The sequence below is a fragment of the Dacryopinax primogenitus genome (genome assembly GCF_000292625.1).
Source record: "Dacryopinax primogenitus strain DJM-731 SS1 chromosome Unknown DACRYscaffold_3, whole genome shotgun sequence".
NCBI classification, from domain to species: domain Eukaryota; kingdom Fungi; phylum Basidiomycota; class Dacrymycetes; order Dacrymycetales; family Dacrymycetaceae; genus Dacryopinax; species Dacryopinax primogenitus.
The window spans coordinates 318,902-338,954 of NW_024467200.1; the positions used below are offsets into that span (position 1 = coordinate 318,902).

The 20,053-nt window shown below is 53.4% G+C and overlaps 10 protein-coding genes across 10 annotated transcripts; 4 read left to right on the forward strand and 6 right to left on the reverse strand.

The window, feature by feature from the left end:
* Positions 1 to 197: 197 nt before the first annotated feature.
* DACRYDRAFT_104530 (DDE-domain-containing protein) lies at positions 198 to 1,731 on the reverse strand (the record flags this gene model as incomplete). The annotated part of the gene is made up of 2 exons (XM_040767945.1): positions 198 to 1,126; positions 1,404 to 1,731. The coding sequence occupies 2 exons, from the start codon at positions 1,729 to 1,731 to the stop codon at positions 198 to 200; spliced, it is 1,257 nt and encodes a 418-aa protein (XP_040631545.1).
* Positions 1,732 to 2,045: 314 nt separating this feature from the next.
* Positions 2,046 to 3,173, reverse strand: DACRYDRAFT_47214 (acid protease; the record flags this gene model as incomplete). Its single annotated transcript, XM_040774747.1, has 3 exons — positions 2,046 to 2,098; positions 2,154 to 2,688; positions 2,733 to 3,173. 3 exons carry the CDS (start codon positions 3,171 to 3,173, stop codon positions 2,046 to 2,048), a joined length of 1,029 nt encoding a protein of 342 aa, XP_040631546.1.
* Positions 3,174 to 4,571: 1,398 nt separating this feature from the next.
* DACRYDRAFT_75510 (uncharacterized protein) lies at positions 4,572 to 6,886 on the forward strand (the record flags this gene model as incomplete). The annotated part of the gene is made up of 10 exons (XM_040776141.1): positions 4,572 to 4,587; positions 4,645 to 4,935; positions 4,985 to 5,067; positions 5,123 to 5,195; positions 5,245 to 5,399; positions 5,449 to 5,664; positions 5,714 to 6,111; positions 6,158 to 6,445; positions 6,495 to 6,576; positions 6,636 to 6,886. The coding sequence occupies exons 3-10, from the start codon at positions 5,034 to 5,036 to the stop codon at positions 6,884 to 6,886; spliced, it is 1,497 nt and encodes a 498-aa protein (XP_040631547.1). The 5' UTR covers positions 4,572 to 4,587; positions 4,645 to 4,935; positions 4,985 to 5,033.
* Positions 6,887 to 6,948: 62 nt separating this feature from the next.
* DACRYDRAFT_47476 (uncharacterized protein) lies at positions 6,949 to 8,532 on the reverse strand (the record flags this gene model as incomplete). The annotated part of the gene is made up of 5 exons (XM_040774758.1): positions 6,949 to 7,330; positions 7,400 to 7,611; positions 7,658 to 7,868; positions 7,919 to 8,080; positions 8,141 to 8,532. 5 exons carry the CDS (start codon positions 8,530 to 8,532, stop codon positions 6,949 to 6,951), a joined length of 1,359 nt encoding a protein of 452 aa, XP_040631548.1.
* Positions 8,533 to 9,814: 1,282 nt separating this feature from the next.
* Positions 9,815 to 11,213, forward strand: DACRYDRAFT_47290 (acid protease; the record flags this gene model as incomplete). Its single annotated transcript, XM_040774749.1, has 2 exons — positions 9,815 to 10,167; positions 10,217 to 11,213. 2 exons carry the CDS (start codon positions 9,815 to 9,817, stop codon positions 11,211 to 11,213), a joined length of 1,350 nt encoding a protein of 449 aa, XP_040631549.1.
* A 138-nt stretch (positions 11,214 to 11,351) lies between these two features.
* Positions 11,352 to 12,432, reverse strand: DACRYDRAFT_104535 (proline-specific peptidase; the record flags this gene model as incomplete). The annotated part of the gene is made up of 2 exons (XM_040767946.1): positions 11,352 to 11,649; positions 11,735 to 12,432. 2 exons carry the CDS (start codon positions 12,430 to 12,432, stop codon positions 11,352 to 11,354), a joined length of 996 nt encoding a protein of 331 aa, XP_040631550.1.
* A 418-nt stretch (positions 12,433 to 12,850) lies between these two features.
* On the forward strand, positions 12,851 to 14,335 carry DACRYDRAFT_20318 (alpha/beta-hydrolase). The gene is made up of 6 exons (XM_040771883.1): positions 12,851 to 12,869; positions 12,916 to 13,063; positions 13,177 to 13,377; positions 13,454 to 13,667; positions 13,723 to 14,000; positions 14,054 to 14,335. The coding sequence occupies exons 2-6, from the start codon at positions 13,011 to 13,013 to the stop codon at positions 14,280 to 14,282; spliced, it is 975 nt and encodes a 324-aa protein (XP_040631551.1). The 5' UTR covers positions 12,851 to 12,869; positions 12,916 to 13,010; the 3' UTR covers positions 14,283 to 14,335.
* On the reverse strand, positions 14,310 to 15,541 carry DACRYDRAFT_20319 (uncharacterized protein). The gene is made up of 2 exons (XM_040771884.1): positions 15,158 to 15,541; positions 14,310 to 15,101 (listed from the first exon to the last, which is right to left on the reverse strand). The coding sequence occupies exons 1-2, from the start codon at positions 15,359 to 15,361 to the stop codon at positions 14,430 to 14,432; spliced, it is 876 nt and encodes a 291-aa protein (XP_040631552.1). The 5' UTR covers positions 15,362 to 15,541; the 3' UTR covers positions 14,310 to 14,429.
* Positions 15,542 to 16,073: 532 nt separating this feature from the next.
* On the reverse strand, positions 16,074 to 16,983 carry DACRYDRAFT_20320 (uncharacterized protein). Its single transcript, XM_040771885.1, has 2 exons — positions 16,755 to 16,983; positions 16,074 to 16,701 (listed from the first exon to the last, which is right to left on the reverse strand). The coding sequence occupies exons 1-2, from the start codon at positions 16,956 to 16,958 to the stop codon at positions 16,099 to 16,101; spliced, it is 807 nt and encodes a 268-aa protein (XP_040631553.1). The 5' UTR covers positions 16,959 to 16,983; the 3' UTR covers positions 16,074 to 16,098.
* A 768-nt stretch (positions 16,984 to 17,751) lies between these two features.
* On the forward strand, positions 17,752 to 19,504 carry DACRYDRAFT_20321 (ClpP/crotonase). The gene is made up of 7 exons (XM_040771886.1): positions 17,752 to 18,221; positions 18,280 to 18,379; positions 18,435 to 18,479; positions 18,526 to 18,564; positions 18,630 to 18,742; positions 18,804 to 19,045; positions 19,099 to 19,504. The coding sequence occupies exons 1-6, from the start codon at positions 18,081 to 18,083 to the stop codon at positions 19,038 to 19,040; spliced, it is 675 nt and encodes a 224-aa protein (XP_040631554.1). The 5' UTR covers positions 17,752 to 18,080; the 3' UTR covers positions 19,041 to 19,045; positions 19,099 to 19,504.
* Positions 19,505 to 20,053: the final 549 nt, after the last annotated feature.

A 20,053-nucleotide genomic window follows, 5' to 3' on the forward strand; every position in this document is an offset into this window, starting at 1 on the left:
GGAATGGTGTGTAGGGTAGGTTGAGCGGGCGGTTGGGCAGGACTACCGACACCTGACAGGAACGAATTAATTGCAGAGATAGTACAGTCGAACCCGCAATAGTGAATAGCGTTGGGAGGGAGGGTGTATGATGCAGTATGGCGGGTCATGCACGATGGGAGGTGGGGGGGAACAGGGGTGAATTAGCGGAGATCTTGCTATGCAAAGTACTCTGAAACAGTGCGCTGTTGTAATGATAGACTCTGCTGGTGACGGAGTGTCCTGATTGCAGATGGTAGGGATGAGAGGAGCGTTCGAAGGTCTGGTTCAGCTCTTGCACGAAGTGCTCGCTCGAGCTCTGTGCAAGCGGCAAGCATCTTCTGGTCTGACCAGATCGGGAGCTCAATGATCTCTTCGTCCTCTTCTGGCTGTGATACACCTTGTGCCGCTTGTATCTCATCCTGCGCTTGTTGAAGAAGCTCTTCATCTGTCCACATCTCCGGTACCTCTAGCTCTTCCTGTACAGTAACCAGCTCCTCAACAGACATCATAGCAGCCGGTGCTATGATTCCTCGTTCTTGAAGTGCTTTGAGAGAGGACTGAAGTTCCTGGATCGCATCTTGCATACCTTCTTCTTGCTCAATCAGTGTCGGAGGTGTCTCTACAATGAGTGGCTCGTCGAGACCAGTTGGCATGACTGTTCCAGCTGCTGTTCCAAGGGAAAGGATACCGGAATGCCGCCAACAGTTCTGAATTGTCTTTTCGCTCACTTCCCACCATGCTTGCTCCGCAAGATTCAGTGCTTCGAGCTGGTTGATCTCATACATATGCTGCATGTCAGCTCCTCCTGACTCTCGCTCAATAGCACGGTGGATTGTTTTGCTGCGATAATGAGCCTTGAAGCATCGGATAATGCCTTGATCAAGAGGCTGGATATGCGACGTCATGTTGGGTGGTAGGATCTCAACCCGCACATTGGTGAACTTTGATGCATCGATCTTGTGTGCAGAGAAGCCATCGACCAGTAGGAGTGCATGGCGACCAAGCTCCTTCTGATAATGATCGAACTCGCTAAGGTACTGTTCGAATATGTCGCTCTTCATCCATGATTTCCGGTTCCAGAAGTAGTTATGACCGAGATCTTGCCCTTCCTGACCATGAAAACATCGAGGGTGTTGATAACGACCAATGATCAGAGGCCACAGCCGGTCAGGCCATCGGCATTCACTGTGAATGCATAAGAGAGTCACCATTTGTTGCCTTTCAGACCGGAAAGCTGCTTGGTTGCAAGTGTGCGATCTGGTGGCATGCGACCAAACAGTCCAGTCTCATCCATGTTCCAGATATCACGAAGCACATACTGGTCTGTTATCTGTCGGAGGTGGATTTGTGCAGCCTCAACAGTATCAGAGGGGATCGAGCACCTTCTGCTTGCCGGACCCATTCTGCAAGAGCATGCTCGACCTCTGGGAACTCGACTTGGCGCTGTCGTTTATCATTCAACCGAGCTGGGTCTTTTGCCCTCTCTCGGAGGATCACTTCATCTCGAATGAGGCGGGACACAGTTCCTTGAGAGAATGGAACACTGCGAGCAGTGTAATATTTGGCGACATCAAGCTGTGAGAAAATCGGATTCGCTTTGATGTAGTCAAGAATCTCGAGGCGTTGTGCAAGGGTGAGATTCTCCTTCCATGGCTTCTTCCCTTTCCCAGCAGAAGCTGGTGCGCTTCGAGCCTTGCGCTTTGTTGTCATAGACCGCAAAAGGCAAATGTGAAGAATTTTCACACACTTGACCCTGTCAAAAACCCTCGGAATCTACAAAGGCAATTCAATATTCACTTTAACGGGTCATTCATTATCTCCCTCATTTCCCCTTCCCCAGAGCGGAAATTGGGCACACTATGCACTATCTCGAGTTATGCATTATAGGCGGATTCATTATTGCGGGTTCGACTGTACATGCAGTCTTACAAGGATCTACTGACGGGCACACGTTCTACGTTCTCTCCGTAAAGACGGTTCCAAGACCGGGCGTACGAGTACAATACGAACCGACATGCTCCGAATCAGGCCAGCTTCGCGAGCTGGATAGTATTCGCGCGAAAATCCAGCGACATGTCTACCAACCGTACCCTCAGCGTGATCCCATCATATACAAGGCATAAAATACACACAGACGTTCCTCAGGAACACGTCTCCCATAACCCACGACGCCGGACCATATTCCAGCGCCTGAATTCCGCTCAAACAGAGCCCCTCTTCGCCCGTTTCCTCCCACGGCAAGTCCTCGCTCTGCAGCGAGAACCCCTGTCCGCCAAAGTTGAACACTACAGATGCGTTCGGATTACACGGTACGACGAAGTTGCCCTGGGCGGAAGAGGAGCCCGGGATCTGGGAGTGGAGGGCGGAGATGTCCGCATAGGGACCGTAGAGGAGCGTCGTGCCCGTGTCGAATATCACATCTTGGGCGCTAAGCTTCACAGCATGGCCATTGACGGACAATGCCCGGATGGAAGCTGCCCAGAAGTCGGAGCCCTCGGAGGGGAGAGTCACTAGCGTGCTGCGGATATAGGCGCTGGGATCAAGGGCCCCGAAGGTTAGCTCTCCACCAGAGGGGGGGGAGAGTTTGAGGGATATGATCGGGGCTGGGATGAGGCCGGCGGTGTGCAGTGCTTCTACGGGGTTGGGGGCGCCTATGGACGAGAGACCCTACACGAGGTTAGCAGGTTCCAGCAACAGCAGCAGGCGCTCACACTTGGGGACAAGCCTAATAGCCCCCCTCCGCTGGATTCCGATGCGAGCCCAAAGTCGGCCGTCGCGTACTCCACCACCCCGAATTTGAGGTTAGACAGCGTCAGCCCCGCCAGGGTGACATCGTCTGATACCACCCAGCCCTGGACGGCGCCGTCCCCGTAAGTCTCTACGAAGTCCTTGGTCGTGTTCACCAGTGTGCGGGAGCTGCGGCCAACGCCTCCCAGGCTGGTGGAACAGGCTTGCCCAGTTTTGTAGGCTGAGGAGCCCTGAAGGACTATGATCTTGCAGTAGGTGGAGAGAACCCAGAAGTCCGGACTGCCGGTATCAATGTCCACTTCAAACTGCTGGGGCGGTGTACCGATGGAGATAGATGCAACGTAAGAGGCGTCGTTGGCCCTGAGAGTCGTCAGTCCAGGACATAAAGTGAGGGGGAAAGACATACGTGATATCAAGCCCCTCCGAATGCGCGTTCGAGTCCCCCTTGGACGAGATAGGAACGATCTTCCCAGTAGTGGAATTATAGGAATACCCATCCCAGTACCCAACCCTATTCCCGATCTCACCGAGCGCCTCCGCCTGCTGGGTATCGTGCGGAACAGCACCCGTCTTCGCATATCGCCGGGAATCGTAGTTCATCTTTTGCCTCAGAGCCTGTACCTAATTAGCCTCAATATGCACAAGATATCGGGGAAGTACCATTTCGGAAGGAATGCTGATGTCCCTGTGGGAAACCTGCTGCAGTGGGAGGGCAATGGACGAGTGCGACAACGGGGTAGCCGTCGTCACTAGAGGCAAGGCAAAGACAAGCGAGAGAAGGTTCAAGGCCGCAGTCATCTTGTTCCAGCCTTCGCAGCTTAAATATTCCTGTGATTGCCGAGATTGCTGAACAACTAGAGTGCACTTTCCGAGCTCAGGTCAAGCCCCAGAGAGCGGTTATCAGAAACTCGAGAAGCGAACACAGAGCTCCGTAATAGCAACTAACAGCGCATCCTCCAGTGTGGAAGTCCAACCCTCTCAAAGTTCTGTGTGATCTGACATCGTATAATGACAAGACCTATAAATAGACTGTTGATGTTGCCCTGTTGGGAGGCGCGGTGAGGTATCGCTACAGTTGGTTGTCCCGATCCTCGGAAGTACCCAGGTGATCGAACAAACGTTCCGATCCAGAGCTTGTGTAGACGTGATTTTGATAGACATAGAGTATTATATGATCTGCTCGCAATATGGGTAAAGATACAAAAGTGGTAGGAGGAAGAAGATAAGCGTATGCCGGCGCTCACGGTGGGGAGAGAATCCGAGACGTGTCGGCAAGTCATGTGATTAAGACGCACGTGGGCGTCAAGTGACTGAGAATTTGGCGCTGGAAGGACGTACACTACAGAAGTTCTGATATTTGGTTCTAGTCTATCCTCATAATGCTCATTATTAGAAAATGTTGGATAGGGGTTTAGTGCGTTTCATCCGCGAGCTCAAGGGCATGGAGGCAGGTGTGTACCCTCATTCATAGATCAATGACCTTAACAACCAACAGTCCTTATACGGGCAGTGTACGTTGCAGGTTCTGCAAACCCGAACACACGAGGAAACACTGCATCGTGGTCAAGAACACACTAGAAGGTCAGAGTCATGACGAATCTCATATCCCATCAGCTGCGCTTGGTAATAGCCTGCGCCCCCATATCAACTCGAGCTCAACATCGTCTTCCCTCCCCAATGAAATCTCGTGTTCTCTTCTTTCCCGCCAACTGGACCCACGTGGTTTCCACAAGTCCCTTTGCTGAGCTATGAGTCGCACGACACACGACACCATCGAGGCTGATCCTTTGTTACAACAGACCGGGCAGGTTTCGGCTTGTGGGTGCGGCCGCGTTCACTCAGCATACTAAGCTGACTTTGGGTGACCTCGGGCAGTAACTCAGGAGGAGACTGGTCTATCGGCTGATCGGCTGGAAGATGCCCTGCCTCGTCGCCACTCGTACCCGCCCAGAAAAGAGTCCCAACACGTTGGGAGGACGAGCGATGGTAACATGACAGGAGTGCCATTGCGGTCGGTTAGCTTGAGGGTGTCTCGGAAGGGCAAGACGACTTTGGAAGTCGTGAGGGAGCACACCGCTATGTTGCTCACGCCGGAGAATCCACCACCTCCGGCTCATCCCAAGCCGACTTGGAGAGCAAGTCTTAGGGCTGTCATAACTTTCAGTTGTACGTGTTTCCACACCATGGATGGCTTCCCTTCCGGACGCCTAAATAGGGGTCAATCTGTTACTCTTTGCCTCCCGGTCAGCTGGGCTTTCCATTTTATGACAAACGCCCACGCTTTCGTTGCCTTCATATGTGAGTTGATGCTCCTATGAATCGAATACTGAGTTTTTATTGACCGTGCATGCAGTCGCGTTCTTTTCTATTATACCCCTTGCAATGCTTTGGGAACTTGCAACAGAGGAGCTCGCCTTACGGGTCGGGTACGTCTTACCGTCACTGGATATGTCACAGCTCTGAACGAGCCCTCAGACGCGTTTTAGGAGGCTTGATAACCGTCACTCTTGGCAATGCTGTCGAGCTTATTTTTGCCATCATCGCACTTGAACAATGCAAACTCTCGATTGTGCAATCTTCCATGGTAGGCTCCATTCTTGGCAACATCCTCCTAGTCCTCGGCATGCGTTGTGAGCAGTGTCAGTTTATTACGCGATATGCCTCCTGATATCTATTTAGTTCTCTTGGGTGGAATCCATTACTCCGAACAAGAATTCTTGGTTGTCCCGGCCCAGATGAATTCATACTTGCTTGTCCTCAGTGTCATCGCAGTGTTACTACCTGCTGCGTTCAACATGGTGATTACTAGTGACACTAAGGTGGACAGCAATATAAACGATCCCGTCATCCCCCAAAAGGAAGGGCAGGACATTCTTCAGATGAGTCACGGTGTGAGTACAAAGGCTGCTTTCCCGGTATTGCTTATGATTCTGTTTGTTGGTAGCCGTCATTCTCTTGATAATTTATGCAGGAAACCTGGTTTTTCAACTCTGGTCGCACGCCAACCTACTGAACGAAGCTACCGCCAAGCCCACCGAATATCCCAAAAACATTAATCTGAAATACCAATACCAGAAGATGATGGGAAAGAGGCCGCAGAAGACTGGACAGCGCTTCAGCATGGAGTCAAGAAGTGTTGAGCGAGATCCAGAGACGACAACTCTCTCAGAGGAGAGGAATGAGCGACACTCGGGCGCGCGCCAGCCTAACCAGGAGGAACCTGCCAAGACACCTGGCGAAGTGGAGAGGGGTGAGATTCTATCCGAAGAAGAGGTAGAACAACCCGAGTATCCTAAGATGAACTTCCCCAGCTGTATAATGCTTCTAATCGTTGTTACTGGAGTATGTGAGCCTGCGACCCCCTCAGACCTCGCTCATCCTTGTGCAGCTCATTGGTGTCACGGCTGAGTTCCTGGTGGATTACATCGACAACCTAACAGCCAGCGGCAATGTTACCCAGGAATGGATTGGCCTGATCATCATCCCGATCCTTTCCAGTTCAGGAGAGCTCTTAACATCAGTGACAAACGGGCGGAAGAAGGACATCGATTTCACCCTAGGAGTCGTAGTGGGGACTGGCGTACAAATGGCTCTCTTTGTCATCCCCTTCATGGTCGTGCTCGGGTGGATTAGGGGAAAGCCACTGACGATGCTGTTCGATCCGCTCGAAAGCGTGGTATGTATTATATTCCAGACACATGTGACATGGCTCACACATAATATAGGTGCTGTTCCTCGCTGTGTTTCCCGTGCACTATGTCGTCACCAATGGTCGGAGTAATTGGCTGGAGGGCATGATACTCATCCGTCAGTATCGACTGTGTCTGTCCCTGCGGAGCTGGCTGGCCCTTGATACTTGGTACTAGACATCTATGCCATTATCGGTGTCGTCTTCTGGTTCTACGTGAGCAGAGCTCTCTCCCCACTGGGTATGTCTACTAACATGCAGCATCCAGCCTGGCGCGGACACTTTCCCGGCTCTGGGCTTGACATGCTCGTAAATGCCGTAGACAATTTTTCAGCTGTCTTCTTGATGTGGGATCCAGCGAAGTGGTCAGTTCCCCTGTCTTCAGATCACTACCTTCCCGAGGCGAATTACGTTTCCGTTTCCACTTGATGGTCCTTACGACAATAAATACCAAACAATAAATACCCCATACCAGATCCCCCTATCGTCCATCAGTCCACCCAGTCGAACCTCTCCGGCCAACCCCCAGCAGGGACATACCCCATCCTATCGCTTCTAACCTGCACACTCCAGTGCACCTTTGCTCCCTCCGGAATCCTTCTCGCCCGACCCCAATGGATCCCCCACCCATAGACGGCCTTCGCGTCCGTGCTCCGGCGCGTCGCCAGTAGAGCGGGGAGCGCTTCCAGGACCCACCAAATACTGCCCCAGGGGAGGGTGTTGTGCAGTGTCGAGCAGGCGCTGTAAGGGTCTTGAGTGCACATAGGGGAAGGGAGGAGAGAAGCGAGCGACTCGGGGTCGAGCAGCACTCCGGAGGCCTGCGCTTCTCGCGCCATCCACCGCAGGGGGAGGACGGACATCGTACACGGTCCCCTTCCCTGCGGGGGGTCAGCGAACGGCGAGCTCTCTGGTCCATTCTCTGCTGGGGCAGGGGCAGGGGACTGCGCAGCTGGGCTGGGGGAGGCGTCGTCCCCCCAGCCACCGCCGACATCAGAGTGCGTGCCGGCGAACCAGACTTCGAGGATGTCTGTTTCAACTGTGCTGTGCCTGCCTTGGACCGAGACGTGCCCGTCGTGCTCGTTGACCTGTTCTTCTTCGGCTATACTGCCGGACCAGAGGTTGTCCTGGAATCGCACTCTGCGCTCGTCGATGCTCTGTTCTCGTCAGCGGAAGAACGCGAGTAGAGAGAGGAGGGCGTACGACAGCATGCCTGAACTTCTTGATATGGGTGTTTCCGGACGTGAAGGGTAGTGTTTGCGGGACGAGAAGCCCGACACTCGAGACAGTGTCCCATACTCCGATGAACTCTACGTGCACGGAGCGGGAGAATGTGGTCTTGAATCCGTGGGCGATATGGTCGTTCGCGGGCGTACGGGGCTTGGAGAATATGCGGTAGGCGAAGGGGACGTTACTAGATGAGAGGCATGCGTTAGCGCCCATAGAAGAGGGAGGAAGACGCACTGGAAGTTCCCTGCACCGAGGAGTCCGACACGCTGGAGCATCCCAGCTAGCGCACGGCAGATATAGGACCCCCTTGAAAACCCGAACATGTAGATCTTATCCCCGTCTTGGTAGGCGTTCATAAGCCACTTATACGCGTCTGTGACCTGTACTTCCAGATGTCTGCTCAGCGTCAGCCAGTGTCAGCTGTTTCCCAAACACCACGATATGTGATAGACGCACGTCCCAATAGCGAAATCGACCCTCTTCTGGATGGCCACGCCCAGACTGTTGACGCCGTTCGCTTCTCCGGCGCCTATCCCCGGCTGGTAGTAGCATACCTGCGCCCCGGTCTGTTCTACCAGGATGCGGAAGAACTTGACCACGTTGGTGTTGCTGTCCGAGGGACCGTAGTGGTTCCCTGATCCGTCGATGCAGAGTACGAGGTTGCGAGCGGGTGGGTCTGGGTTGGCGGGTTGATCGAAAGGGACGGGGATGACGATGGGCTCAGCAGGGGCAGAGATGGGGATTATGTAGGGTGTTGGGGCCTCTACGGTGGGCGGCGTCTCGTATTGCCCTTGAGGCTCGGCAGGAAGGGGCACAAGGATCGGCTCTGAGCCGTTCGTGCTAGCCATTGATTATCCTTCCAGTTTAATTTGTTGGTGGTATGTTGTGTATGTTCCCTTTTTGCCTAGTCCCAGGTATGTCCTTAGTCCAGTCAAGATGTCCAATTGATCTTGGTATCCAAAAGAGAGATAGAAATGGAGAGATAAGAGAGAGAAGGAGAGAGAGATAAACGCCAGAACGCTGGCCGGACGCTGGCCAGACTAGCGCCCTCATCTTTCCAGTAGACGCCCAAGAGAATGATATCAGTACATGTACACAGGGTCTCCGTTTGTACTATTTGGAGAACATTACGTACGGCACCAGCTGATATCACAGAGTATAATAATAACAGTAGTAATTCGTGGCAATAGTTTACAACAATGATATTGATAGACTGGTAATTGGATGACATATTACACTTCTTCACTTTGTCATCTACCATTTCTAATTATAACTCGAGGCAAGCACGTGCCCTCAATCAGTCGCGACGTAACCTAACAACGACAGGGACATGGTATCATCATTCTGTAGCATGGTTACACTTCTTGGCTGGCGACTTGACTAATTTCTTTATATCTCTCGGGCTGCGCATCGTGCGCGTCGTCTTCCTGCTTAGCTGAGCTCCTCGGCATCTACAATATTGAGTGGTGCCCGAGAAGTCTCCGTTACCATGAGCCTTTAATCGTGCTTTTCTTAGTCTGGGCAACGCGGCGGAATGCTATTTTGAACCTGCGGAAAGCGGAATACCACGGGGAATGGAGGGGATATAAAGGCTCCAAAGAGGGATGCTTAACCCGCACACTCTTTCCCTCCCTCTCTCCTCCTCTCCCTCTGAAAGGCAGCGCCTTTCTCCACTCTTTCTTCCATTTTACTTTCTTTGGGATCTTCCTGGGCTGCTTGAAGCGAAGCACTGTATACTATCATAGCGCTGAGCGCGTACCCTCACTACCGCAAACGGGAGAATCCACCATCATTCTATCAACTGAAAACAAAGCAAGATGCAGCTCCTGCCCTCCCTGGCGAGCCTCCTCGCCCTCCTCCTGCTTACCTCCGCACACCCAGTGAAGAAAGCCGCGCCTATTACGCTGCCTCTTCGGCGTCTTCACAGCACCTCCGCAGAGCGGGGTTTACATCCTCAGATCGTACGTCCCGTCTTCTCTTCCCTCGTGCTCCCATCTCACGCTTGTAAAGGACCTGCAACAGCAGATGAACCGTGCCTTCATGCGGCACGCGAAGATGACTGGTCGGGCACCTCCCACTCCCGAAGAGCTCGCAGAGCCAATTGCGAAGCGCGCCGTGCACCTGGGATACATGCGTCCGGGCAAGCCGTCGTTCAATCCCACCACGCGGAAGGTGCACGAGATAGAGGATGCTAGGGAGAATAACGACGAGAACTTCCTGGGCGCTGTGGGCGCTGCGGCGGACGTGATTGGTGAGGCTGTCAAGGCTGCTCAGACGTCGAAGAGTAAGAATAATAAGGGCAAAGGTGGGAAGGGCGGGAACGCTGGCGGAGCCGCGGCTGGTGCAGGGGCTGGTGCCGGGGCGTCTGGCGCTGCTGCGCAAGGACTGGGGATTCCCGCGGTTGACGTACAGGCCGGGATTAACGGGGGGCTCACTATTGCCAACACCCCTACTGACGCTAACACCGTTGGACTTGACATCGAGTGCGTATCTTCCGTCTGCCTGGGACTATATATCCTGATGTACGAGCAGTGGGAACGATACCGGTTATGTCGCAACGGTGCAGGTCGGCACTCCCCCGTCCGACTTCCTCATCCTGATGGACTCTGGCTCCTCTGACTTCTGGGTTGGTGCAGCCGACTGCCAGACCCTCGCATCCGAGGGCGGCGGGGCGTGCGCACCGAACCACAAGACGCTCTCTGCAGCCACATCCTCCACATTCAAGGATACCAAGGCGCCGTTCAGCATTACATACGGGAGCGGCAGTGTAGCCGGAACGATCGTAACGGACAACGTTGTGCTCGCTGGGCTCTCCCTTCCCGCGCACACCTTTGGTGTCGCTCACGCCGAGAGCGTGGACTTCTCTGCCTCCTCGATCGATTTCGACGGTCTGATGGGTCTTGCTCAAAGCGGCTTGTCAGAACAGGGCGTGCCTACCCCAGTCGAGTCCCTCGCCGCGGCAGGCCAGATCCCGGCAGCCATCACCTCGTTCAAGCTCTCCCGCCTTGCGGACGGGCTCAACGACGGAGAAGTGACTTTCGGCGCTGTCGACCCGGCCAAGTTCCAGGCAAACACGCTCGTCACCCTGCCCAACGTGAACAAGCAAGGCTTCTGGGAGGCCGCGATGGACGCCGTCTCTGTTAATGGCGTGTCGGCCGCTTTGGCAGGCCGTACCGCCATCCTCGACACGGGAACTACGCTCATCGTCGCTCCCCCTAACGATGCCGCTGCTGTGCACGCGCTCATCCCTGGCTCAGCCTCCGATAGCCAGGGAGGGTTCACCATCCCATGCACTACGAACGCCAGTGTTGCGCTCACCTTCGGCGGTACGGCATTCAACATCGACACCCGTGACATACTGTTCGCCCCCGTAGACCCGAATAACGTCCAGGGCGACTGCGTGAGCGGGATCAGCTCTGGCGAGATTGGTGGCGCGAAGGAATGGCTCGTCGGAGATGTGTTTTTGAAGAATGCGTACTTTACTGTGGATGAGGGGAAGAATACGGTCGGCTTGGCTAAGCCTGCTTAGGATGGGAGGTGATTATGGCTTGATCGCCATGGACTATTTAGGGTATTTGGGTACTGCCTGTGGCAGGACGACGTCTGATAATTGATGAGCGTTATCCAAGATATTCTCTTCCTACTCATCACGTGCTCTTCCTACGATCTACTTCAGTCTCTCCAACACCCCTTCCTCACTCCCCGCCAGCCCCTTACCAACCAGCCAATCCCCCACCAAGCGCATGTGCACCCCGCGCTGCTCCACATGAGGCATATGACTCCCCTGCAGGAACTTGAATGCCACTGCACCGGGTATGAGCTCTGCAAATGGCTTGGTGCAGATCTCTTGGCCGACGTCGTACTTCCCCCAGTAGACAAGGGTTGGGGTGCTGATGAGCGGCAGGCGGGGGATGAGGGTGTAGGTGCTGAGCGTTCCGGTTATGTCGACGTTTGAGGGACCGATCCTGGGAGACGTTAGCGGAATGGACGAGAGGGTCACAGCATGGGGAAGGTGGCAGGAAAGCGAAACAAAAGAGGGGGGAGACTCACATCACCTCCCCCGCGTCGGGATTCTCGTCCAGAATCTCAAACGTCCTCCTCACATACTCCGGCATAGGCACGACTCTGCACTCATGCCTAGCGTTAAACTCCTCCGTCCAATGCTTAGACTCCTCGCTCCCCGTTGTCCCCTCCAACTCATGTTTCCTCATAATCGCACCACCGTTGTCCGGTAACTTGTCACGCCATAGCTGGGAGGCGACGCCCCAGTCCGTTGTGGTAGCGAGGGAGCAGGCGACGACCATGTGCTTCAGCCCTGCAGGGTGGGAGAGTGCGTGCTCAGCGACCAGCATACCACCGAAGGAATTCCCCAGCACGTCCCACTCTTTCACACCTAGGTGGTCCAGCAGCGCCTGGAGCTCCTCGACGTACAGGTCAAGCGTCCAGAACCCCACCCCGACATCCTTGTTCCTCAAGATCGTGGAGTTCCCACATCCGATAGAGTCGTACGTTATCACCGGGATGTTGTGTGTCTTAGACAGGTCGGACAGGGGCAAAAGATAGTTGTGCCCCGCGCCGGGTCCTCCGGGGACTACGAGCAGCGGGCGGGGTTGGGAGGGAGGAAGCGGGTAGGCCGACGGAGGGGGCAGGGTGCCCCAGATCGCATACCAGGTTTTGTACCCCCTGTAAGGGAGGTAGCCCGTCGAGGTAGGAGGGAGTATGAAGGATGGGTCGCTCATGTCGGCCATCGTCCGCTTTGTAGGAGTAAACACTGCAACAGGAGGCCTAGGAAGAGAGATAACATACGATGTTGTAACGAGAGAATACTTATGGAGTCGCTGGCGAGCCCCTGACCGGAATGGGAGGGTTATCAGCGGGTAAGGACCGGAGACTTGTAGTGTAGACATTCATTGTCATAGCCAGAGCCTACTATTCACCCAGAAGTTGTTCATTGTTGAGCAAGATACGCGAATCGAAGATATTATCATCAGATTTCATTGTCGTGAGAAGAAGAAGAAGTAAATGAAGAAGAAGAAGTAAATGACGAAGAAGGAATGATGTGCTTACCTAATTACATTACGGCATCGTCCCTCCTTTCTGTCACCAGGGATCTCTTCCCTCGTCTTCCCACCAAAAATGTCAGTCCTTACCCGTCTCTCTCCTGCTCTCAGGCGCTCCCTTCCTCGTACGTCTCCTCTTTCATTATGAATGTATTATTTATGAATTTACAGACACGTATGCATCCACTGCGGCCTACATCACACGCCGGCATGGGCATAAGGAGAGATGCACACGGGGAACACTAGACTTGGCGTTTGAGACTATGATGCCGCCTAATGCCCAGCCAGGGGGACCGGTCGTCGTACTACATGGTTTATTGTACGTCTCTCTTTCCTCCCCAATTGAACTCGCTGACAATATATTCTGCTTGTATTTGCCGCTGTCGTCGAATCGATCCTTTCGATTTTGTTCCTCCGGATTGCTCTGTGCAGCGGCTCCAAACAGAACTGGCGATCATTAATGAAGCTACTCGGCCATTCGCTCAAACGGCGCGTCTATACCGTCGACCTGCGAAACCACGGTGTCTCTCCCCAAAGCCCTCGCATGGACTACGAGATCATGGCTGCTGATGTGGTGCAGTTCTTCATCGAACATAGGCTGAAGAACGACATTACCCTTATTGGACATTCGATGTGCGTCCTTCTTCCCTTCCTCGCAAGTTTTTGATTTCGACTGCTCTTGGACCGCGGTTGCTGACATTCGATGCAGGGGTGGAAAAGTCGCCATGGCCACTGCGCTCTCCCCTCTCCTCGAGAAGAACCTTCCCAAGGCTCTCTCAACCCTCATCATAGTCGACATCGCCCCCGGCATCGGCAAGATCTCCGACGAGTTCGCCAGCTACGTAGATGCGATGCAAGACGTGCAAGACGCCGATGTGAAGACCAAGCGCGAGGCAGACGTCGTACTCGAGAAGTGGGAAAAGGTACCATTGCCCTCGTATGCCTTACCAGTGCCCAGCTGACGATTGATGGGTGTAGGACATCTCAATCCGCCAATTCCTCCTCACCAACCTCGTAGCGGACAAACACGGGTCCCACTTCCGCATCCCCCTCTCTCACCTGCGCGCCAACCTCGACCAAATTGGCAAGTTCCCTTACCCGCCCGACGGCACCCATACCTGGGAGGGGAGGACGCTGTTCGTCAAAGGCGAAAGGAGCAAGTACATCAACCGACGGAATCTGGGGCTGTGTTTCGACTATTTCCCGAATGCGAGGTTGGAGACTATGGACACTGGACACTGGGTGCATGCGGAGAGGTGCGTGTTTTTGCTTCTCTGTTGTTGGTATGGGCTGATAGGGGATGGGACAGACCGCAGGAATTTGTAGATCTGGTGACGAGGTTCGTTCATGGAGAAGACCCAAGCTGGATGAGCGAACAAGAGGCAGAGGAGGCACTTGCTACGGAGGGCCGAAAAGACGTGTCAGCGGTGGACACAACCACAGAACCACCACAACAGCCTGCGGCCCAGTCGGAAGCTGCTGTCAACGAGGCGCCGGAGTCTGCTGAGGGCCCGGAGCAGCGGGCGACGGGCGCTTAGATACTTAGACATCTAGAGTGCAGCCAATCTAGTCCAATTTAAATAATTGACGTGGGGTATACGATAGGTGTGGAACGAAACCGCCGAAAGCAAGAGTCCGAAAGGAGTGGTATGTCAAAACGAATGTGAGTATCTGCTTACAAAAGCCTACAGGAGCGCTACCACACCTCCGACAACAACAAGTGCGCTCACAAGGCCGCCTATTGTGGCCCTTCCAGCGCCAGACTTGGCCGCTAAAGTCGAAGGGAGACTGCCTGCAGCCCCTGAACTTCCCCCTCCAGCCGCGCTGCCCAAGTTGATCCCACCGGTATTGTCGTTCACGCTGCCACTCGCTTCAGGTACGGCGGCAGTGGTTGTGCCTACAGGCCCTGCCGCTCCTCCCCCTCCTGCGCCAGCGCCAGCACCTACAGCTCCACCCCCGCCCAGCTCAGCCGTGCACTGCTGCTGCACCTGTGCTTGCGTAGCTCCTAATGTCCCCAGAACACAGCTCAAGCATCCCGAGCTAAGCTGGTTCAGCCCCGTGCAAATACAGTTCGCGTCCGTAGGGTTGCAGCTGAGGATGGTGGTGAGGTCGTTCGAGTCTGACGCGGAGGAACAAGAACTGCCGCAGATGGTGTTAGAGCTTGACCCTGGGTCAGGGCTTTGTGCTGGTGAGGAGGTGGCTACGCCTGTCGGTTGGGAGTCGCCGAGCGAACCGGGGTCGGCGCATGTCGCGCCCCAGTCGGCCGCGGTGAGCCCGTCTACTTGAAGAAGACAAGCCTGGCAGTCGGAGCTGAGCGTGTTCATGCCACTGCAGACGCAGTCGACGGTTGTGCATTCCTAGTCGCAACGTAGTTAGAAGAGTAGCGATCAGGAGGATAGATAGAGAGACGTACAGATAGAGTGTTCAGCTGCGCTGTCTGCCCACTACACGGAGTCACGCATTGCGTGGCGCTGAGCTGCCGTCTGAAGACTGGGCGCTCGTCCGCTCGACCGGCAAGGATGGACTTGGAGACTGAATGGATGCCTCTCGCAGGCAGCTTGTGCGCCCAAGTGCCTGTAAGGCCAATCGCTAGTGCAACAAGAGATGTGAATTTCATGACCGGATGGAATCCACGATGAACGAATGAGCGGTAACTGGTGAGTCGATAATTCCCTCGCTGATCCCTCACTCAACCTTTATTGCCTTGGACTAAAAGAAGCATTATTTTGGTGCGGGTTGCCTTGTACCATGGAAATCGGCATGTTTTCGAAAGAAAATGAATGTATCGAACCGTCGTCGCCAAGGCACTACTCAGGGTTGCAATGCAATCGCTCTGCCCATGCGGTCATTGGTCATTTTTCTCATAGCAAGAAAAAGTCAGCCCACCTCTCGCTGACCTGATTACATATGCAAACTGAGTGGATTATGAGGACATCACAAGTGGTGGTTTCTAATTACAATATTTTCGAATGACTCATTCCTGAGACCTTCATACCCAAATTCGGATTTTTCTTTGATCTTGAAAGAAAGAAAAACTAAGCTCATTGACAGTACTGCAGTATAAGTAAACCGGGCATCTTTGGACAAAAGCAGCTGCAGAACTTCCGATCCCATCGGACTGTCCTTAAACACCTCACGTGACCATGTGCCATGCACAGTTACCTGCTCATCCGTACTGGTTCGTCCAAAGGGCGACACAGTATGCGCACACTGAATAATCCACATATATGTTGTTCACACTGTCCGTGTTCTGAAAATTCACATTCAATTCAACGAGTGGAAGAATGGATCTACGAAGCTTCCGAAGCCAATCAGAGGGGAAAAAAAGGCAGGTATACGAAGAAGAATTCATAATCAAAAGAGCGTCATCAGACCACCCACAAAGACAAAGGTGCAAGCAACAAATGCGCCCTTGATACCGAAAGCTACCTTCGCTGTGCCCGAGTGGGTTGCACTAGTAGACGGGCTGCTGGCGCCTCCAGTGTTGGACGCCTTGTTGCTCGAAGTGTTGGCAGCGTTCCCAGCGGTGCTTGTGCCGCTCGGGCCACCCGCGATCGTGCCCGAGGAGCAGATTTGCTCCATCTGACTCTGGGTAAGGTTCGCGTAGGTGAGGACGCACGACAGGCAGGTCGAACTGAGACCGGAGGCAGCGGAACAGAGGCAGGCGGTGTCTTCCGTAGAGCAGGAAAGGAGTGCAGTTACTCCAGACGCGTCACCAGCGCTTGAGCACTGGCTAGTGCACACCGAGCTCGATCCAGTGCTTGTAGATCCAGCAGCCGTGCTGAGCACACTGGGTGGGAGAGAGCTGAGTTGCGCACAAGTCTGCGCCCAGTCTGCAGGAGTGATTTGATCTTCGTTCAAAATGCAAGTTTCGCATCCGGAGGAGAGAAGGGCCATTTGTTGGCAAATGCATTCCCCAGATCCGATCGGATCTGCGCTGCCAGAGGACGCGCATGCCTACAGGGGGAAAAATCAGTTCTGGACGTGCCGAGAAACACGGATGGACATACAGCCATTGCATTTAAAGTGTTGGTGTCTCCGGAGCAGGCACCGGTGCATTGTTCGGTCTGCCGTTTGGAAATGAGAGAATCGCGGACTTTGTTGCGGGGATCAACATGTCCAGATAGGCCACGAACTGCCACTTCCTGGGGACGTGCCTGAGCACCCACCGCGGCAAGGGCAAGAAGGAGGATAGACGATGACAAAAAGTGCATAGTTGGTTTGGTATCGGTAGGTGACAGGGCGGGTCGAGGGTGGGTCTGGATGCTGAACCCAGATTTCTTCGAATGTGCTACCTTTTATCCTCCCCATTCCAGAGAAAGCAGCGTTAAGCTCCGTTGCCACTAATCGGCTGTGTCAATCTCAGAATGGATAAGTAAAATAGCACACCCTGTCCACTTGGTAGTTACCAGACTATGCCAAACCGAGCCCGATTTCTCCATGACAGCCCATCAACATGCACCCATATTTTCAAAGGCTATGTCCCGAAACGGGCGCTGAGCCCCCAAATTCCATGTGGACTATCTAGTCCACCTGGGAAAGGGGGAAGGCATCAAGCGGTGACGGACCTGCCTCAGGGTCGCGAGAGGCATTGGTTCACAGAAATTGGCATTTCCGTCCATCGCGCATCGCTCGGATTTGCACGGCGCTAGTGGTCCATGGAATCTTTGTTGGGGAAAGAAGTGCACAAGTTATGAACACATGAACGCCCTTTCCGGATCCGCAATTCCAGGAGCATTGCAATGTCTGGGTTATCGTGAGCAGAAGCAATATCCGATACCATACTTCTGAACTCCGACACCAGGACAGACCTTGTCCTCAGTGTCATGGGCGCCTTTTGACAGTAAAACTACGTGAATCAGTGGTGTATCGGGAGTTAATTCCACAAAGATGGTCACAGGGACACAGAATGCCAAGCCAAGCCGTCAGGGACCTCCAACCTTCCCGCCTTCTTTAATTTGCTTCCGAGCGCCTTTTCTCCTTCTAACATCTGCACCATCTCACCGGTACCGTCTGAGTGTATTATTGCATTTTCACTCCGCGGTTTTGTCATCCTGAAGATTCCTCGAACCCGCCTCTGTTTGGCAGTGTCAGACTCGTACTTGCCCCAGTTATGACAAGATACATCAGATTCATTGGGTCTCAAAATGATAACGTCCACGTCGACACGTGAAGCTGTGCAAAAGTTGAGGAGAATCCGGCGCAGGAGAGGGACGTAACCGGGTACTCTCGACGGCTATAGAGATCTTCCTGCCCGTCATGTCGGATCAGAAGCGTTTGTCCTGTAATGTCTCCCAACCCACGCTGGCACTCCCCTTACTTCATTTCTTATCGATATGAACTCAATATTATTCCCTCTAGGATCGGACATACCAACAGTAAACTTGTCGCAAGTGCAAGACGACACGTGGTTGATCGAGCTACAAAATGGAGCAGAAAATTGGTTATCACGCTTGTGTATGGAGGAATACATTTTGGTGAGGACAAATATTTGCTGCCTTCGACTACGTTCGACTCACTCTGAGTGTTCAATAGCCGGCACTTGAAGCAGTGAAAACCGAATGGTCGAAAACAAAGGGTTCCGGTGCTGTCATAATCACAGGAAATCGAATGCAAAAGAAAATATTCTCCAATGGTAGGAGGAGATCGCGAGAGTGTCTGCATGCATAAACTGATAGGAAAATCATCAGGTCTCGTCCTCGAAGAGTTGGGTGGAGAGCCTAAACTGTTTGATGGTTAGTCAACAATTGGTACGGTATCCAAATTTTGACGTCGGTACAGTGCTGGACCGGCTCGCTCGTTGCATGTTCACTTACCCATGTGAGCGCGTGCACCTGTTTCGGTCGGAGTCTCACCCTGATTGTTGTGATGTCTCGTGTCCCTAGTGCCCATTATCTGCGCCCTGACCGGACATGCCTTTGGGGCTGGCTTCGTGTTTGCACTGGCTTGTGATTACCGTGTTACGGCCTCTAAGAAGGCATGGTGCTCCCTAAATGAGGTGTGCTTATGTCACCGTTCCATCAAAAGACGCAGCATGAACACTACCTCAACAATGTCAGGTACACTTTGGGGCTCCACTCCCCGCGATAATTACTACAATCCTTCGAGCGAAACTTTCGGATCCCGCGGCTCTCCGGAGATGTGCTTTGGAAGGGCATAGATATACCGCACAAGACTGTGTCGACTTTGGCCTTGTCGACGAGCGGGCGGACCGTGGGTTTGAAGGTGTCCTGTCTGCTGCCATGAGAATGGTGGAGAGAATCAAAGTTCGCGCCAAATGGGTGCGTGGAGTTTGAAAAAGGTAGATCATCAAATTGTCCCATGGTGCTGTCGGGGTCTTAACTTTCCTTTCAGGCAGAAATATATCGCGATGTTGTCAACGCAATTGACGCGGGCCGGCGTGCCAATTTCACATTCACCAAACTATAAATAACTATGTTTGGCTTATCGAGTCGTGTTGGCCACTTGGCATGAATCTGTCAAGAAGGCATGCCACCCAAACAAACACCTCCATTGAAAACATGTCTTAATACTAACTAACACCTCCACTCGGTAGCCTGGACAGTCCCTGGAAAGCGATGATCATTGCCCGACGAACCTGCACGGCCACCGGAATGTTGAAGACTGTATGATACGTGAACATCGGGGTTGATGGCAGCGCGAGTTCAGTTGAGAGAAGAGGGAAGCAGCGATTTGGTAATGAAATCATCGCAAGCGAATGAATTACGTCGGATATGATGTTGATATTCTTAAACATGCCAGTTGTTACTTTTGGGTATCATTATCGCTGATTACTCTCTAGCCTGAACAGGTATACATAGCTCTCAGGGGTTCTTCTTTTCCAGATGTGCCAAGCTGTTCGCCTCCGTGAACTCTCATACGGAGGTTCTAATAATAGCTACCTTTGGAAGTTCTCATCGTTGGGAGCAAGGCACGCGTTGAAAGCCCACGAATGAGCTTATCGGGGTGTTCGATGGTGCAACTATCTGAGCTAATTTTAAGATAAGAAGAAACAAAATGAAAAGGTGCTGTGGTACATTTCAGATTATGCCTGACGTCTGGTCTGAGCAAATCGTATACGGTGAGACCAGCTTGGGTCTTAGGATGTATAAGGGATGGGGCGCATTCAAAATTGGCACATTCACATGACAAATCCGAGTCAACGCTAAGCCTCAGGGTCCAGGGGATGGGCGCGTCGTCATGCGATACATCGTGTTCAGGGGTCTCGCTTCCGGTTTCTTCTCGATTCTCATCGGAGCGCCGAAGTGCAACGATCAACATTCACCAGAGCTCAAGGATATCCTCCAGC

Excerpts from the sequence above, each read along its gene's own strand:
- DACRYDRAFT_20321 (XM_040771886.1), top strand. The coding sequence starts at position 18,081 with ATGAACTCAATATTATTCCCTCTAGGATCGGACATACCAACAGTAAAC. Across the intron at positions 18,222-18,279 it reads GTATGGAGGAATACATTTTG|CCGGCACTTGAAGCAGTGAA; the intron begins GTGAGGACAAAT and ends AGTGTTCAATAG. Across the intron at positions 18,480-18,525 it reads AGAGCCTAAACTGTTTGATG|TGCTGGACCGGCTCGCTCGT; the intron begins GTTAGTCAACAA and ends ACGTCGGTACAG.
- DACRYDRAFT_20318 (XM_040771883.1), top strand. The coding sequence starts at position 13,011 with ATGCCGCCTAATGCCCAGCCAGGGGGACCGGTCGTCGTACTACATGGT. Across the intron at positions 13,378-13,453 it reads ACCCTTATTGGACATTCGAT|GGGTGGAAAAGTCGCCATGG; the intron begins GTGCGTCCTTCT and ends CATTCGATGCAG. Across the intron at positions 14,001-14,053 it reads CACTGGGTGCATGCGGAGAG|ACCGCAGGAATTTGTAGATC; the intron begins GTGCGTGTTTTT and ends GGGATGGGACAG.
- DACRYDRAFT_20319 (XM_040771884.1), bottom strand. The coding sequence starts at position 15,361 with ATGAAATTCACATCTCTTGTTGCACTAGCGATTGGCCTTACAGGCACT. Across the intron at positions 15,102-15,157 it reads CGCAGCTGAACACTCTATCT|GAATGCACAACCGTCGACTG; the intron begins GTACGTCTCTCT and ends CGTTGCGACTAG.
- DACRYDRAFT_20320 (XM_040771885.1), bottom strand. The coding sequence starts at position 16,958 with ATGCACTTTTTGTCATCGTCTATCCTCCTTCTTGCCCTTGCCGCGGTG. Across the intron at positions 16,702-16,754 it reads ACACTTTAAATGCAATGGCT|GCATGCGCGTCCTCTGGCAG; the intron begins GTATGTCCATCC and ends TTCCCCCTGTAG.